This window comes from Uranotaenia lowii, chromosome 2 (genome assembly GCF_029784155.1).
Source record: "Uranotaenia lowii strain MFRU-FL chromosome 2, ASM2978415v1, whole genome shotgun sequence".
Taxonomy (NCBI): Eukaryota; Metazoa; Arthropoda; class Insecta; order Diptera; family Culicidae; genus Uranotaenia; species Uranotaenia lowii.
The window spans coordinates 106,688,559-106,708,511 of NC_073692.1; the positions used below are offsets into that span (position 1 = coordinate 106,688,559).

The 19,953-nt window shown below is 33.6% G+C and overlaps 1 protein-coding gene across 2 annotated transcripts in view; it reads left to right on the forward strand.

The window, feature by feature from the left end:
- Positions 1–2,233: 2,233 nt before the first annotated feature.
- Positions 2,234–19,953, forward strand: part of LOC129746586 (uncharacterized) — a 44,576-nt gene continuing 26,856 nt past the window's right edge. The window contains exons 1-3 of one of the 2 annotated variants that reach the window (XM_055740317.1): positions 2,234–2,332; positions 2,386–2,884; positions 2,976–3,858. In XM_055740317.1, coding sequence (XP_055596292.1) covers positions 2,855–2,884; positions 2,976–3,800 — 855 coding nt within the window. In that variant the 5' untranslated portion in view covers positions 2,234–2,332; positions 2,386–2,854 and the 3' untranslated portion in view covers positions 3,801–3,858. Of the gene's footprint in view, positions 2,885–2,975; positions 3,859–19,953 lie in introns of both variants that reach the window. The other variant, XM_055740316.1, reaches the window with a different exon arrangement.

Below are 19,953 nucleotides of genomic sequence, written 5' to 3' on the forward strand. Positions count from 1 at the left end.
CCGGTTGGAGAATCCAGAGGTGAAAAGGGCATACGTTGAACAGCTAGAATCCCGAGCCTCGGAATTGCCGACAGACGGAACAGTCGAAGAACAGTGGTGTGGAATCAAGAATGCCTTTATCACGACGAGCCATGGCACTCTCGGTAAAGTTTGTGGAAGAAGAAATGGATGGATGTCGGATGAAACTTGGAGGATGGTCGATGATCGGAGAAAGGCGAAAGTCGGAGTTGAGCAGGCATATACCGGGTCAGCCAAAGCAGCCGCCCGTTTACGATATGTGGAGCTGGAGAAGGCAGTTAAACGAGCTTGTAGACGAGACAAGAGAGCCTAAACAAACTCCCTAGCCGAAGAGGGAGAAAGAGCCGCCGCCAATGGAGATATCCGATTACTTTATGACATTTCTCGCCACCTCAGTGGTGCAAGGACTAATGCAAGAATGTCGCTGAAAGACCGAGCAGGTCAGTTATTGACCTATCGAACAGATCAGCTCAAACGATGGACTTCGAACAACTCTTCCGAGTCACGAATAGCGATGGCCAACAGAACCCGCAACTCGAAGCGCCAACAGTAAGTCGCATAAATGGCGTCAACTCGGAAGCGCCCTCGCTGGCTGAAATAGTAGCGGCAATTAAAAACATAAAATCCAACAAGGCACCTAGGATCGATTGCATCCCTGCTGAAATGCTGAAAGCCGACCCTGCCTTGTCAGCACTACCTGCCTTGTCAGGGATACCGCAACATTCCCGGCCGACTAGATGCAGGGTATTCTCGTAAAAGTCCCGAAGAAAGGAGACCTTACTGAGTGCGGTAACTGGCGCGGCATAACGTTGATCTGTACAACCTTCAAAGTACTCTGCAAAGTGATCCTGAACAGGATCCAGGAGAAAATCGACACCACACTCCGACGGCAACAAGCTGGATTCCGATCCGAATGATCATGTGTGGACCACATCACAACGCTACGAATCATACTGGGACAAATCAACGAATTCCAGGAGTCTCTTCTGCTGGTGTTCGTTGATTTCGAAAAAGCAATCGACCGACTTAACCATGAAAACATCTGGGCTGCTCTTAGACGACGAGGGGTCCCAGAGAAACTAGTCCATCTCATCGAAGCACAGTACGAGGCATTTTCGTGCAAGGTCTTGCACGACGGTGTCTTGTCTGAACCAATCTCGGTAACTGCTGTAGTGAGACAAGGATGTATCTTATCACCGCTACTTTTTTTAATCGTAATGGATGAGATTCTGACTGAATCGATCGACTGTGCACTGTGCACTGAACCAAGGATTGCCGTGGAATCCTTCAACAATGGAGCAACTAAACGACCTTGACCTGGCAGACGATATTGTTTTGCTCGCCCAAACACAACCAGATATGCAGAGCAAACTCGACGACCTCACCGAAAGTTCCAAGGCAGCAAGTCTCAAAGTCAATGTCGGAAAGACCAAGTCGATCAGGATCAACACAGGAAATCCCTCCAGTTTCATGGTAGCTGGGCAACAAGTTGAGAAAGAGGAGTGCTTCCAGTATCTTGGTAGTCAGAAACACCTGATGGAATTCGACGACGTGAAAACTGCAAGAATCATCCGTGCTTGGTGGGCTGGCAACTGTATCTAAAACGAGGAGCTACATCGCCGGTATCATCAAAAGGCGCTAGAAATCGAGATTTGTGAGCGTAAGTGGAGATAAATTGGACACACGCTGCAAAGAGATGAAAACGAGATTTGCAGAGAATCGCTTGAATGGAATCCAGAAGGACATCGAAGGAGAGGCAGACCCAGACTCGTGGCGGCGAAGCCTAGCCGCCGAAATACGAACTGTCGACGAGAATCTTGACTGTGACTAAGTGAAGACGCTGGCTCCGGATCTTCAACAGTGGAGGTCTTTTACCACGGCCCTATGCGCCGGAGAATCGATGCGGGACCATTGAGTCAGTAAGTAACTAGTAACTATTTCGTATCTCGTCAAGATCTTTCGAACCGTGTATCGTTCATCCATGTACATCCGAAAACCAAATTGCTCATTCTCCTTTTCATAGTTTTCCTTGTTCAAAGTTTGAAAATCAATTTCAAACTCGGGTGTACTTCCCGCAAGAAACTTGAGATGCACCGTCCATATGTAGCACGCGCATTTCAAAATACACACACAGAAATTGACCAAAGACCTCTGCGCCGGCTGCTGTTGGTCCGTCGTTGTTGGGCGGTCGTCCGTCTTTCGTTAGACATCATCAGCGATCGGACGAGGAAAGACCGAAAATCAAAACGCGAATAATCTGTGCATACAAATTTCCATCAGCATCAATTTTCCGGCTTACCCACATTTTGCCCCAGTAGTGTGTGTGTTTTTTTTCCACAGCTGGTATTTAAGTCTATCTGATTTCAGTTGTTGCTGTTGGTGATCTTTCGCGAAATCTCGGCTGCTTCTGCTCTGTTATGATGGTTAAGCATTAGGTCTCCGCTGACATGTCTGCCGGGTTGGATGCTCGCTCCGATTTTTCGGTTGATCCATAGCCAGAAGAAAAGAGATTTTTATTTTTAATCTTGTTCGAAACGCATAACCGGTAGCATCGCAGCATCTCGCACTATTGGCATACATCTTTTTTTCCTCGTTATTCGGTTCACCAGAAGAAAATGCGCGTTTTTGGTCGTGTGAGCAATTTTGTTTCGGTTGATCGTTAGTTGGAACCCGCGTGTGAAACTCTTCTTTTGTGCGGTTAAAAATTTACACGCCTAGTTCGGTCTCTACAACAGATTGAAGTTACGTGCCGCCAAACGTCGGAGTCTGGAGTGTGCGGTTTACAAATTATCCAGTTAATTGGTTTATTAACTTGCTAGAGAACAGTAGCTCTTGAATGAGCAGAACGGTTCATAAATTTTCTCTGGTAGGTGTAATATAGTAGATACATAGTTCTGGGGGATAGTATCGGGTAATAAATCGCAAGCGTGGGTGGATTTCTCATATATTCCGGACAGGCGCCTATATCCCAGAAGAAAATGCAACCGGAAGAGTACGAAAACACCGGATGGTTGTCGTATTTCAGCCGCCATAAAACAACATACACGGCTGCGGACATTCACAAAATAAGCAACGAGCTGAACAATGTCTGCAAGAACCTTACGGCGACCCAATACGCGTACGGTGAACTAAGCAGTGAACTCAAGGCCCTCAAAAGTCTCCAGGAGCAGCAGGAGTACGAGAGGGTGGCCAACAGCAAGTCCAGCAGCTCATCAAAATCAACCGAAAAACGAATCACTCAACAGGCGGACGAAATAAAATCTCTCAAGAACGAATTAGCAGGTTGTAAAAATGATCTACTGAAGCAGATTAACGCGTTGAAAGTGAATTTGAGTGAGTCGATCAAGAAGAAGGGTAAGCTCGGGGGAGGGCAGCTCCCAACCGGAGCTTCCCTCAGCATTGAAAGTAGAATTATTGCTCTAGATGCCCAACTGGATCAGTTGGCGTCGGAAAATAGAGACAGGGTCAACTGTCTCGAAACGCGTCTGAATCTGCTGGAACAGCACCACGAGCAGGAATGCTCCGGGGCTCTTAAAAAGCTGGAATCATCCACCAACCGGAAGTTACAGGACCTAACAAATCTACTGGTGGAACTTCAACGAAAAATGGACACCAGTGAAACCAAGCTGGACGAACAGATAAGAAATCAATCCATGAGCCAGGATGCGATCTACGAGGAACTGGATCAACGAATGGATGTGTTCTCGGCCAAGTTGAGAGAACTTCACGCCAGAATAGCCCATCTGGGTCAGAGAGAAGATATTGGTTCGACTTTTGTTTAAGTTAGCGTGACCTGAGTAGCGGATGTGATTCTAGTTATATGTTTTAAAAATGTTCAAGGTAAGTTCTGTTCAAGATAATTTTGTTATGATTAGGCCGGTATGAAAGATTTTTAAGCATCTAATAAGCATGATCAAATTTGAAGAATTTTACGTTTAGTAAAAGATGCTCCCTATGGTGTGGTATGAGTTTTTGTGGAAAATGATTCCACCCACGCATAAAGCAGTGTTCATATTTTTCAATATATCGCGTATTTATGGACAATTGTTATCTGAACATTTGTTTATGATTTAAAATTTTTTTCTAAAGTAAAAATTGTGACAACCATTCAAATCTTCAAAATAAGTGTATGTGCAGTTTGTGTAGTTTGTGTAGTTTATTCACAGTTACTTTCTTGTTTTGGATTTATGATTATTTGAAAGATGCCTCCCCCTACCTAGGCTAACCCATAACTTATCAATAGTAAATTTTAATAAGCAACAAATCTTACTAAAATGTAGTGCCTATTATGTAGTTTTAATCTAGTAATACAGACCCCTTTCGTTTTTGGCAACATTCGATTTTGGCAACATTCGATTTTGGCAACATCCGATTTTGGCACATGTGCCAAAATCGAACGGTTTTTAGAAACAACATTACCTTTGAGTTTTCGATATAACAGGACCAATTTAATTCAGACAAACATCATAAATATGTTTTTATGCTCTGAAATGGTGATATAATTCAACAATAAAAACCAAAGATTTTTAAATTTTTTTTAAAGTACTCAAAAACGACAAAAAGATGAAAAATTCAAAAAGTTAAAAAACAAATTCAAATAAAAGACTGAATATGACAAAAACAACTGAAAAATGATGAAGAATGTCAAAAACAAAATATGACAGAAGAAAACAAATATTATAAACAAAACAAGAAAAGTGCAAAATGCATCAAAAACATGATGAAAAAATTTAAAAATTTTTACAAATAGTCGAAAATTTACTGAAAACAACGTTTTTAATAATAATCATAGTTATTTTATAAAAATAACTAAAAAACAAGATGAGAAAAGAAACCGTTCGATTTTGGCAACATTCGATTTTGGCAACACAAAATGTACAGGCATGTTGCCAAAATCGAACGGGGTCTGTATTGCCAATATACCAAAAACTATCATATAACAATGATCGTAACAGTGTTCGGATACCGTAAAGAGAACGGGGTATTTATGAACAGACATTTTACGGCTAGATACAAGCTGCAACTCAAAACTAAAAACAAAATTCCAAAATAAGAAGGATATGAATGACTATTTTCGGTTACTTTCCAGAATTTCTTCATTGGAAAGACTAGTTTCAGCTGTTAACTTTTATATCGTGAACTGAGTAATTTTGATCCTAATTATCCCACTTGACTCTAGAATTCTATGTATAAAAATATTCAACGTAATGATCATTTTTCTTTATGTAATGATTTAGATAAATTCCAATGATTAGAATACAAATTTATTGACTAAAGTTAATTTAAAATTTAGAATTTACATTTTGTTTCTTCAAAACTATGGATGTAGAAATTTTAGAAAAAAATTATTAAAGCTTCAAAATCACAAAAAATGGCGAATGTTGACATTCAACACTTGGAGTATATGTTAAATTCCTCGACTGAAATTCTGATACCTATTCGAAATGAAAATTTTTGAAATTATAAACCCAGAATGAGGTTTTCGGGAAAGTTGAAATCGGCATTAATAATACACAGGATACTCATTGGAATGAATTATAAGTTTTTCACTTTTGAAGAAAATTTACATGGTACGGATAAGCCATTATTATATTATCTAGCGATAATGAATCTGATTTCCAAAGCGGTAACATATTTGGTCGCGTGAATCGATTTTAATGGAAATTTTTCATGTACCTAGTAGATCAATAGAATTTACAGACATGAAGTTACATCTTGTAACAAATTTAAAAATTTTGCTATGAAAATTTTCAAAGATACAACGAATTTTGTAAAGCAATCTCAAATATCCCTTTTTACGGGATCTATCTTTTTCAGTAATTTTACAGTATTTAAATTACAAGAAAGATCATTAGGGGCAAGAACACAATTGTATCGATGGAAGGTCCAGCTGGCGATCGATGGAACTCGACTTCTACACTCGTGTCGGTCGATTCCATCATGTTCCCCGTAGTGTAATTGGCTAACGCGTCGTTTTATATTGAAGTGGAGATGGCGGTTTCAAGTCCTGTCTGTGAGCCGTTGTATTTTTTTCGAGAAATTCATGATATTTACGGCTCAGGTTCTTCCTTATCTTTGACCGTCATGTTTCTCTAACATTTTTTATCACCTTGAAAATTTGATAATTTTTAAGTACGAAATGTACCAAGACAGAATCATAAGAATGCAAGTTGAACTAATTTGGGTGAAAATTTCACGAGCAAATATCGAATCGAGAAATGGCAGATTGTCAAAGTTGGAAGAGAGGGCACTGCTTTACATGATTTCATTCTTTTTTTTTAATCGCTACTGTACATGTATCATAATCCTAAGGTTCTTTATTCGTAGTAGTTTGAAGTATGTATAAAATTAGTATATTTCATGATAACTGAAGGCAGCTAAAATTAAATTTTTAATACCAAACAAGATTTCATGTTGCGGAGTTACTTTGGCATCATAGTTTTTTTTTTAAATGCTTATCACTACAACATAATGGATGATGAAAATTTTATTGTTGCTTTTAACCTTCCAAAGCTGTTCGTAATATATCCGTGTCGGTCAAATTTGTCCTGTAGTTTGTTGACGTTCTGCTATAGTAGTTTGTAGACGTTTTATATAGATGGTTCCATGTGAAAAAAAAAATCACTAAAATCAATTTTATTTTTAAATTATTCATAACTTCAGACAGCTTTCCTGTATACAAATGTTTCTCTGATCTTTGGAATTATCAAAAATAAATCTTTTCGATGATGTACAAATATGTGGGGGTCCGATGAAAATATGACTGCAATCCCTGATTTTCCGGTAGCAAAAAAATCTTACTTGAAAAAAATGACATCCCATTTTAGCTTTGCTTTGCTGCTCTCATTTCTAAATAAACAGATAAGTTAGACACAAATTTTAGTTTTTTTTCGTTAATCTGATTATCAATTTCATAGAACATATTTGGGCTCTCAAAAATCTCAGTTCTTCACTATATAGGAAGGAAGATTAGGAGGATTTGAATGTGCGTTTCGGGTCTATTGACCCGAACAACTTTGGAAGGTTGAGTATTAAGGCTGAAAACATCTTTCGCAGTAATGTTTTGCTGTCCAAACTAAATGTTTGATATTTTTTGCTACAAAACAGTTAGCTTGAAGCTAAAAATTATAAAACTATTCTTGATAATTTACACTAAGATAACAAATTGAAATTTGAATTTAATATAATTATTCCTAGGTTCATCTTCCATACTTCTTCACTTATACTACAAAAATAACTGTTGCAGGAATATTTGCGGGACAATTTTCCAATCTATACATTTTTCTTAAGGATTAGTATAGAGCAGTGATCGCAACCTACGGCTCTCGAGTTTCAATGTGTGAACCTCCAGTTTTCTGAATAAAAAAAATTGATTGTGGATAAACGATGTTTTCCAAAAACAATTTTCAGCTTTGACGAATAACAAATGGAAAAAGTTATATGTTTTAGTATTTATAATCTCATTTAACAATATTATGCAATAAAATGTAAAAAAAAACACAATATTTCAAACTCAGCAAACTTAGATTTGTTTTTGAAGTTTGAAGGAATGCATTTATTCTATGCATTGCAATAGGCGATGGAAGCGAAAAGTTGTTCTTTCTCTCCTTAAGGAAAACCCGTAAGATCTGTCAAAAGTTGGGTGAAATTTTAGCTGCATCCCACTTGCACTAGTGGAAAACCATCACCCAAATTCGGCACCGCTTCCATCGCCTATCGGCTCTGGTATAAAATTAGACCATTTTCTGATGCGTAACATTTTTGATACGCATTGAGTTATAAATTCATAAAAAAAAATTATATGTCATAAATTGTCTGAAGTATAGTTTTATTTAGAAGATGAAATATTTCGACTGCATAAAATCATCTGATTGAACTTATAATCAAATACCCAGTGAAAATTCAGGAGATATAATATTTTTATAACTTCTACAAGTTTATCATTCTGTGATAAATTATGTCTATGGCTTAATTTTGGCAGCCAGCTAAGATCCAAATTCCGACCAAAGCAACGGCATCCGTTGTCCATTATGCCAGTTTCAACTCAACTTCTTTTAGAACCGGTATAAATATTGATCCAAAACTGATGAGATTTGGATCCTATTCGACGCAGTTCTAAACTGTTTGACCGTCAATGGAACACGAGTGGGGTCGCAAATTTTTTCACTGGATTTTTTCCTCGTTGGTCCAATTTTTGTATAATTAGACCCAAGAATAGACAACGGATACATGTGCTCTAAGAATATTAATACAGCATTCGCTGCTTTTTAATATAGCATGCCAAGAGAAAATAAAAAAAAATTATTCTACGATTGAATCACATAAAATAGTTGAAAATATCGTAACTGTACACTCAATTCTGACACGCTCGAAAAAATGACTTTTTCTTTTTCATTTTTCTATTTATACAAGGGATTGCAATTCTTCTTTAGATCAATTTCAAGTCAATAGAATACCTTACAGTTTACCATATAATCCAAAGAGGAAATATCGACCTTATAATCACTTAGGAAATCTGAATCTTATATTTAAATGATTAAGTGGTAGTTCTTTAGTGATATTTTAACTCATCAGTTTGAAAATAAATTTTATCAAATTGTGTATCGTGTAAATATTATAGGTTTTGCTGGGTGTTGAGGTCACTGAAGAACAAAACATATGCTGAAATGAATTACACGCTCTTTTTTTTAAACTCAAAATTAAGTAGTTTTGGTTCAAAACAGCACTTCAGTGGCATCCCTCAACTTTGAGTTTGTCTGGGCAATAGCAAAACTAAGTTCTGATAGGCATACTCAATACTAAGTTCGGCAGCCGAACTCGAATTTATCCTTTTTTTATCGAGGGTAGCTTATTTTCGGGGAATTAAAGGATGATTAAAATTTGTTGTACCCGGATGTTGCTGTTTCGGTACATTGCATTGCAATTGCAGAGCGGTGGAAAGTTTTGACACTCCCGGTCAAAGAAAACTTTCGGATGTTACTTCCTACGGGAAGTAAAAAACATCCGGAAGTTTCCGGACATTCCAAGCCGCTCACCGTATGATGACAATGACGGACAGAACTTTACGCTGACACGGTGAACATGCATTCCATTATGAAGTTCCTTCATAGTCTTCCGGTAATTGTTCCGGAACGACCAAATTTTGCGACGTGTTCGTTGGTTGCTGTTCCGGTTCGAACTGAACTCGCTAAGTGTTTTCAGCCCAACAAAGAGAGTTCAATTTTTAGTTCATAAGGTCGAACTCAGCTTTGATCCCTCGCCGAAGGAAAAAAAAGGGAGCAATATTGAGTTCGCAGTTCGAACTCCGTTTTGATCCATCGCAAGGAGGAAAAAGGGCACTTAACTTAAAGTTCATAGAATCGAACTATGTTTTGAACCTCGGTCATACTTAATTTTGATTTAAAAAAAAGAGTGTGATATGTTTCGATACAATCATATCCAGAGTTTGAGCCGGGGAATTGAAATTAAGGGAGTAAATTCGTCAATGATCTCAAAAATTGTACAGCCAATGATTGAATTTGTGGTAATTTGTGGCAATTTGTCAAAAAAAATTAGAAGTTTTGAGTTCAAATGAGAGAAACCAGTGCTCAGATATAGTGAAAATGTGCTAATTGCTGAAAATTGTTTCAATTTTGAAGCAGTCCTGGAATTTTGATCATTATCACTCCAAATGCAAAGAATTCTCTCTTGATTTCAATCCCTTGGTTTGAGCACGAACGTTCTAAACCAAGGATTCTAAAATGAAAAAGAAATAACGGAAAGGGAAGCCAGCTAGATCAATAACATATGAAAATATCAAGCATCTACATATTTTGTTTAAATTAAAATTTGTTAAAATGGATTGTCTCGATGATACCAAAATAGGAAATTGCAAAGGGAATGTTAAAAATAAGGTTGCCCGATTGCCCGGTTTTATAAACAAAAAAAAACAAGGGGTTTAACCCCCCCCCCATAAAAATTTTTTTCAAGTAAAATTTTTGAAGTAGAATAGAGAAATTACTCGATTTTAAAAGATATTAAATTAGTGTTAACAAGAAAGTTAGAAATTTGTCTCACCTCCGGCGGAAATTAGTCTTGAATCACCATGGGCTTGAGACTTTTTATTTTACGACATTACATACATACATATATACCGTTCACGAATTGAAACTAAATTTTAATTGTAAATTCCGGCTTGAAATTCCTTCAACCTATTGCCTTTAAACTCTAAACATACATAAACCCTACCTCGCCTTTAGAAAGGGTTTTTATTCAGAAATGTAACCAAACAAATTCAGAATTTGAAACCGACCATTTAAATTTCAAAATTAATATATCGAATACTTATTTTATACTTCAACAAGTTGGGAGCCATGTATCTTGATTTACAATGGTCATCGGTATTTGCAAATCAAAACCTATTTTCCTTTAGTTTATTACTTAAAATTTTAATTTACAAAAAAAAGTCCTGATTTGAAATATTCTTCATCTAACCAATGTCAGACTCAATTTTGTGGTTCTTGTTCGTCTAAATGCTCAACATTACATTCAAAAACATTTTGATAAATTACACAAGGCCGCAAAATTAACATCCTCCGAGGTGCAAAGAATTTAAAAGCTAATTAAGATTAATTTGGGCGCCGTGGATCTAAATATGCTTTTTTTAACATCATTTAAAAAATTTCTGCATTTTTTTGACAAAATTTTAAAGCGAAAACACAACATTTACAAATTAAGGTTTAAATCAATTATCAACTTTCCATAAGACCACTGTAAGACTTCAAGTAATTTTGAGTTCTACTAAAAAAGTTATAGAGGTTTCCAATTTGTGTACTTTTTCCCATTTTTAATTAAAGTTTAATCCAAATTGAATTTTAGACATTTTTAAAGCAAAAATCTAATCGTTTTGCAAGTTTGAACAGTTTTTTTTCAAATGAATTCCTTTTTTTTTAATTTATTCATTAATGGCAGAAATTCTTGTAATGATATCTTTCCAAATTTGTATAAACGTAGAATTTAACTTTTTTCAACCATGCATTATTATCTTTGTAATATTATTCCTGAATTGAATTAAATGGGTATAATAAACAAATTCAGAATCCGATTTTTTTCTGTAACCGTAAATTTATTACTTCAACAGTTAACAATGATTGATTTCTCACTTAAAACTAATACATTTTAGAGCTACTCCATATCATCAAAACGCAAGGTGATGGACAAAATTTGACAACAACTTTGACATAACTTTTTCAACGTTTTATTTTAATAACTGAACGAATTTTAATATAGAAGTGGGTTTTGTTTTTTACTTTGATCACAGGCAGTCTTGAAATAAAATATTTTCTTGTTTTTATCAAACAAAATACAATTATCAACTATTGAAAGAATTCTCCTAAGTTGAATCGAGGATCCACATTTCTAATCGTGATAATTATTTTTCGAATCAAGATACAGCGGTTTTTTTATCAATCCTCCCATTAAAAATAAAGAAAAAAAAATTGAAATAAGATGAATAATAAATAACAATCATTATCATTTTGCTGACAATTTTTAATCATGGTTAATTTTTAACGTGATCTGGCATTTACTCGAGAATTCAGATTTTTTTTTAATTTGGTGATATATTTTATGCTTTCTATTTCTGTGCATAAATTCTTTAGTTCGACGCTTTATTCAAAATTTTTATTTGCATTCTATTTCTGGTGTTTCGGTCATATTGATTTCAAATTTGAAACTAGACTGCTTAGAATTTATTTTTTTGCAAATTTCTAGTTCAGAATAAGGAACATAATTTTAAATGATTTTTCAAGGACTTATCGGAAAAAGCATTGATTTGTACCATTAATTATGATCCGTTTTGAAAATGATGATTTATTTTTATCAGTAAATTTTTTTGAGTTTGTTTGATTATTACACGTAATAAAAAGGTTCAGAAATTAATTTCCTTATTTCTTGTGTATTTTTGGTATTGTTATTATTTTTGGCTAAGTATGCATTTAGAAACCCCCCCCCCCCCCCATGGACGGGTCCTTCGCACGGGCCTCCAGTGCACGATGCCTACTTAGGTATGGGACGAAAACAAAATTGTTGCTCGTACAAAATTAGAAATTTTGAAATGCTGTTATTGTTATGTTGCTTTTCTGAAACAAAAGTTTGCCGACCACTGGTATATAACATATCTAGCGTAACATTTCAAAAGGGCGAAACTGCCAAATGTAAACAAATCGAGTTAACGGTCATTCCGGATGCACGCGGTTGCACTTTACCTATCAAACGCGGTTTCATCTTAAAATTACTTAAAACTTTAAAAAAATTGATAAAATTCAATTGGGCGAAACTTCTTGTTGATGCATTTTCGTTGGAACGTGAAGTTACGCCTATTCAAAATGGAATGAATTTTTCTATTCGTGTAGAGCCAAAAGGCGTAACTGAGTTGACCGTGTGTGACAAATCGGCCTAATTAGTTTTTGCGTGTAGGTTGAATGGGCGTAACTTCAAAACCTGGGGGAGGAAGACTGAAATTTTCTGCATCGTTTTCTGCATCGTTTTTTTACTGTTCGGCAAAAAGCCAGCAATTGTTGAATAGATTTGTAATCGTTCAAATTTAAACTTTAGATGATCAGTTTCGTGTTGCGAGTCATGTAACTCAGCTGTTTGGGTGCTAAATTTAGATTTAGCTAAATTTTTAGAACAACAATTAATCAAACCATTTTTATTTATCAGCTTCAAAACTTTGACGAAACTTGAGCGACTTAATACGCCATATCATGCAAGAATTTTCCAGAGCAAAACAAAACCTAATTAAATCATTGTTTTATACAAAACCAGTGCTTTTCAGCATCAAACAAGTTCTATTAAAAAAAAATTAAATAAGAAAGTAAAATTTTGAACCTCCGCACTGGTCGGTAGATTGATGAGAGAAATTTGACGTTTGAAAGATTTTTTTCTTTTTTTAATCAGTCTTCCTCCCCCAGTTCAAAACCAAAACAAAAACGGCCGATCAATTGGGCGAAACTTGCAGGCGTAACTGAAATCGAAAACAATAATAGGGCGAAACTCGAAAATCTCTGAAATTACGTGAAAAAAGTTAAAGTTCTTGATAACCATCGAACAATAAGTGAATATAATGCACATTTTATGATATTGTTGAACAAAAAGTGGTCGATTTTATAAATAGGATTTGAATAGGTGTTCCGAATTTTCAAACGCGTTTTTCTCGTTTCGAGCTAACTGCTAGTTTCGCCCTTTTTAAATGTTACGCTAGATATGTACTCTACTCAAGTACGTCCAATTTGCATTTGTTATAAATTTTGGTATTTTTATTGTAGTCCAAAAAGAATTTTCAAAGACAAATGATCAGAGAATATTTTTATTTTCACTTATGCGTATAAATATCACTTTGCCGAGATTTCCGAAATGAGGCAAACATTGACTTAAGTACCTCAAGGACTGAACCAGTGAATGGCAAGAAAATAATTCAAAGCTTTCTGGTGCTAATGGAATAAATTGAAAAACCTCACGGAAAATTAATTTCCGTGATTTTTTTCCACCCATCTTTCTTGGTAAATTTTTGCCTTTTTTCATTCACCTAAGAAAAGGTGAATTTTACATTGTTTTTAATTCATCTAGCAAAAAGATAAATTTTAACATTTTAGCATTCACCTACCAAAAAAGTTAATAAAATCGTATTCCCATTCACTGATTTTAGAGGTAAATGTTGTTGGTTTGATTGATTTCAACTGTTTTGTCATTCAGGAGCAAAACTTGTTCCTGAATGACAAAACAGCTAAACCTCAATAAAGGGTTAGGCAAACAATTTCTTTTTTTAGATGAATTGTACCGTTTTGTTCAGCTCAATCCAGGTCAATTTCACTGCACTACGTAAAAAGGCCTTATTTGGATTTACCTTTTTTTTAGGTGAATTGGACTTTTTTATTCAGCTCAATTCAAGTGAACTTAACCTTGCTACAAGGCAATATTTACCCTTTTTGGATTCACCTTTTTTCTCGGTGAATTTTACCTTTTTCCAGGTCGATTCAACTTTCCTCACTGTGAGGTGTTTTTCACCTCGAAAATTTTTAAATTTTACCTTTTTATTATTTTCCGTGCAGTAATCAATTTTTTCAAGTGGTGTACTTGTACACTCATCCGAAAAAGAAACGTTAAATTCACCTTGATTTTCACGTAGGCGCTCATTACGTGAATTTTGGCTTGACTTACGTGAATCACCTAGAAGCTAATACAAATTCATTTGATGCGTACGTGAAATTCACATAGCCGTTCACTGTCAAAACAAAGACACATTCGATTTACGTGAAAATCCAGTGATCCACCAAGTACAAAGGGATTTGGTGCATTCTATGTGATGTTCACATAGCTCTGAATAACTTATTCACGTAAAATCTATGTGAAAGAATACAGTATTCAATATGGCGCGGATCCAACAGTTTGTGCTATAAGAAAGAGAAATTCTAGGTGATGGAGAAGCTGATTACACGTGAGTAGTAAAAATTTGACTGTATACCTATTCGTTATTTTTAATATTCTGCAATTTTATTTTACAGAATTTGGAATTGGGAGGACGGACGGACAGAATTACTATGGAGGCAACCAAGTAAAATTTCGCGAAGATTTTATTTTTCTATGTTCAATAATAAGTGACGTGCTAGTAATGGATAAAATAATAAGTGAAGTGTAAATTCTATAGTGAAAATGAAAAGTATTTCGTGTATTGGAATTAATAAAATGAACTGCAAAATCAGCACGTTTTTATTTATAAGATCCGAAAAAGTTATTACGTTCATATTTCCATGAAATCTACGTGAATCGCATGTGGCAGAACGAATCCTTTTTCACATGCGATCTACGTTTCTTTCACACACAACTCATATGCAAATTACGTGAATTCTGCTTGCTGCGCGAGTTCGGTTTGCTACCTGAAATTCACGTAGATTTCACGTGATTTTCATGGTGGCAAAAATCTATGTACATTTTCACGTAGCGTTCATGTGAAAAGTTTTTTCGGTGTATATGTACATTGTAAATATTTGGCTTGTATCCGATTCAGCATTATTCAAAGTCGAAAAAATCTACGAATATCATGATCACATGACATCGACAAATGTTCTTCAAGTAAGACTTGTTAGGGGATGATAAATTTATAACTGTCAAAAAGAACACCAAGTGAGAAGTGGAATGAACCGTTCAAAACCTAAGGTTTTGTCCCGATAAATAAAGCGGGAGAAGTGCTGTTTCGAATTGATCATTTTTCCACATAATAAAATTAGCAAGGTCCCAAATTAATCCGCGCCCATCAACAAAACCGAAGAGCTATGTCTGAGTGGGACGCTCGGAGCATGTTTTCACTCCAAAAATCTAATATAATCCCCTGCCGGACAGCCAATGTACAACCAAACACAAACCAAAACGCCGATATATGAACTACATATTAGTAACGTTTCGGAAGCAAAGTGCCAAAAAATATCAACAAATACGGATGGACGCGTCCAAAAAACCGTTGGAGTAGAATTTACAAAGCAGGGGAAAAAAACTGCGAAACAAGCTATAAATAAAACCATAATTTAAGAGTATTTATTTCACCAAAAATCATGACACCAAAAAAAAAGGAAAACAAACTCGGTCGGAAAACAGTATAATGGCATCCGGGGGTGTTGAAAGAAAATATGCGTTTCGAATTTTTCTCCATTATTCTGCCGTCTGCCAGGGTGGGTGCATGAATTTTCCTTCCTCCCCGGACATCGTGCAGGGCGAACTTAATCAGCCGAGTATTTATGGAGCCTGAGTCGGAAATTAGTCTACATCTGGCTTAGCGCTTGATGAGCAGAAATTAATCCAGTTCCTTCGCACAAGAGGGTCAGCAGATCAAATTAACTTGAGATGAGGAAAAAAGTCTAGGGAAAAATATTATCAGCTCGAGTAGTGAAATTGCTTGTGCAAAATGCAAACTTGAAATTGGCGCCCGACTGATGGAATGGTGCTTGTATTTTAAAATCCATTTCGATAATCTTCGGAAAAGTGTGTTACTCAAAAACCCATTCGAAGATTGTTAATGGATTTTCAAGTGCTTTTTCCGTTTTTCTTTCCGTAGGGCAGCGACCGAAAATCGAACGCATCAATGAGTTGTGAAATTAAACATTTTTACGATTCTGTGAAACCATCATTATCGGCACAGACTTAATCTCTAGGGCATTGACACCAAGTGGATGAATTCAACAGCACGGATAACGAAAGAAATATGAAATTTTGGTTTCATTATTTTATGAAATAATTTAGAGTAGTATTGGTATCAATTTACCTGGTCTTCTTCTACCACTTCTACTTCAAACCTTCAAAAATAGACAACAAAATTTAACATTTAATGTTCAATATGTTCAACTTATCAGCTATAGTTTCACTTTAGTAAACCTTCCGCAAAAAAAATATTTTAGGGGGATACATCCGAAGGTAGGATTAAGAATACGAAAAAAAACAACCAAACTGCACATGAATCTGCTGTCATAGCCGGACAATTTAAGCGATGCTGCATTTTCAGCGGAGCAGAAATTTGGGCCAATCCATCTCTTCCGTCGAAAATAAAACGGCTAATAGATGCAATGGATTTGTCAACAACAGAACCGTGCAGTCAACAGAAATGGGACAGGTGATGGACACTGTCAGTTTTGGTGTCTGATTCTGGTTTATTTTGAGAGGTGCGGTTTGTCTGTAGCGAAGTTTGCGGACGATTTATGATTTTACATTGACGCTTGTATGATCGAAAATATTCATTACTTGAAAAAAGTTTGAAGTTTAAACTAGCAATTTTCAATTTCATATTTTTTATTAAATTTTTTCAATTATAACAGCTATTTAGATCTCATAATGTAAACATTATGTTAAAACATTACCTAAAAAACATTATGTTTAAAAATGAAAAAAATAAAAAAAATGACAAAAATGACAAAAATGACAAAAATGACAAAAATGACAAAAATGACAAAAATGACAAAAATGACAAAAATGACAAAAATGACAAAAATGACAAAAATGACAAAAATGACAAAAATGACAAAAATGACAAAAATGACAAAAATGACAAAAATGACAAAAATGACAAAAATGACAAAAATGACAAAAATGACAAAAATGACAAAAATGACAAAAATGACAAAAATGACAAAAATGACAAAAATGACAAAAATGACAAAAATGACAAAAATGACAAAAATGACAAAAATGACAAAAATGACAAAAATGACAAAAATGACAAAAATGACCAAAATGGCAAAAATAACAAAAATTACAAAAATGACAAAAATTACAAAAATGACAAAAATGACAAAAATGACAAAAATGACAAAAATGACAAAAATGACAAAAATGACAAAAATGACAAAAATGACAAAAATGACAAAAATGACAAAAATGACAAAAATGACAAAAATGACAAAAATGACAAAAATGACAAAAATGACAAAAATGACAAAAATGACAAAAATGACAAAAATGACAAAAATGACAAAAAATGACAAAAATGACAAAAATGACAAAAATGACAAAAATGACAAAAATCACAAAATGACAAAAATGACAAAAATGACAAAAATGACAAAAATGACAAAATGACAAAAATGACAAAAATGACAAAAATGACAAAAATGACAAAAATGACAAAAATGACAAAAATGACAAAAATGACAAAAATGACAAAAATGACAAAAATGACAAAAATGACAAAAATGACAAAAATGACAAAAATGACAAAAATGACAAAAATGACAAAAATGACAAAAATGACAAAAATGACAAAAATGACAAAAATGACATAAATGACAAAAATGACAAAAATGACAAAAATGACAAAAATGACAAAAATGACAAAAATGACAAAAATGACAAAAATGACAAAAATGACAAAAATGACAAAAATGACAAAAATGACAAAAATGACAAAAATGACAAAAATGACAAAAATGACAAAAATGACAAAAAATGACAAAAATGACAAAAATGACAAAAATGACAAAAATGACAAAAATGACAAAAATGACCAAAATGGCAAAAATAACAAAAATGACAAAAATGACAAAAATGACAAAAATGACAAAAATGACAAAAATGACAAAAATGACAAAAAAGACAAAAATGACAAAAATGACAAAAATGACAAAAATGACAAAAATGACAAAAATGACAAAAATGACAAAAATGACAAAAATGACAAAAATGACAAAAATGACAAAAATGACAAAAATGACAAAAATGACAAAAATGACAAAAATGACAAAAATGACAAAAATGACAAAAATGACAAAAATGACAAAAATGACAAAAATGACAAAAATGACCAAAATGGCAAAAATAACAAAAATGACAAAAATGACAAAAATGACAAAAATGACAAAAATGACAAAAATGACAAAAATGACAAAAATGACAAAAATGACAAAAATGACAAAAATGACAAAAATGACAAAAATGACAAAAATGACAAAAATGACAAAAATGACAAAAATGACAAAAATGACAAAAATGACAAAAATGACAAAAATGACCAAAATGGCAAAAATAACAAAAATGACAAAAATGACAAAAATGACAAAAATGACAAAAATGACAAAAATGACAAAAATGACAAAATGACAAAAATGACAAAAATGACAAAAATGACAAAAATGACAAAAATGACAAAATGACAAAAATGACAAAAATGACAAAAATGACAAAAATGACAAAAATGACAAAAATGACAAAAATGACAAAAATGACAAAAATGACAAAATGACAAAAATGACAAAAATGACAAAAATGACAAAAATGACAAAAATGACAAAAATGACAAAAATGACAAAAATGACAAAAATGACAAAAATGACAAAAATGACAAAAATGACAAAAATGACAAAAATGACAAAAATGACAAAAATGACAAAAATGACCAAAATGGCAAAAATAACAAAAATGACAAAAATGACAAAAATGACAAAAATGACAAAAATGACAAAAATGACAAAAATGACAAAAATGACAAAAATGACAAAAATGACAAAAATGACAAAAATGACAAAAATGACAAAAATGACAAAAATGACAAAAATGACAAAAATGACAAAAATGACAAAAATGACAAAAATGACAAAAATGACAAAAATGACAAAAATGACAAAAATGACAAAAATGACAAAAATGACAAAAATGACAAAAATGACAAAAATGACAAAAATGACAAAAATGACAAAAATGACAAAAATGACAAAAATGACAAAAATGACAAAAATGACAAAAATGACAAAAATGACAAAAATGACAAAAATGACAAAAATGACAAAAATGACAAAAATGACAAAAAATGACCAAAATGGGCAAAAATAACAAAAATGACAAAAATGACAAAAATGACAAAAATGACAAAAATGACAAAAATGACAAAAATGACAAAAATGACAAAAATGACAAAAATGACAAAAATGACAAAAATGACAAAAATGACAAAAATGACAAAAATGACAAAAATGACAAAAATGACAAAAATGACAAAATGACAAAAATGACAAAAATGACAAAAATGACAAAAATGACAAAAATGACAAAAATGACAAAAATGACAAAAATGACAAAAATGACAAAAATGACAAAAATGACAAAAATGACAAAAATGACAAAAATGACAAAAATGACAAAAATGACAAAAATGACAAAAATGACAAAAATGACAAAAATGACAAAAATGACAAAAATGACAAAAATGACAAAAATGACAAAAATGACAAAAATGACAAAAATGACAAAAATGACAAAAATGACAAAAATGACCAAAATGGCAAAAATAACAAAAATTACAAAAATGACAAAAATTACAAAAATGACAAAAATGACAAAAATGACAAAAATGACAAAAATGACAAAAATGACAAAAATGACAAAAATGACAAAAATGACAAAAATGACAAAAATGACAAA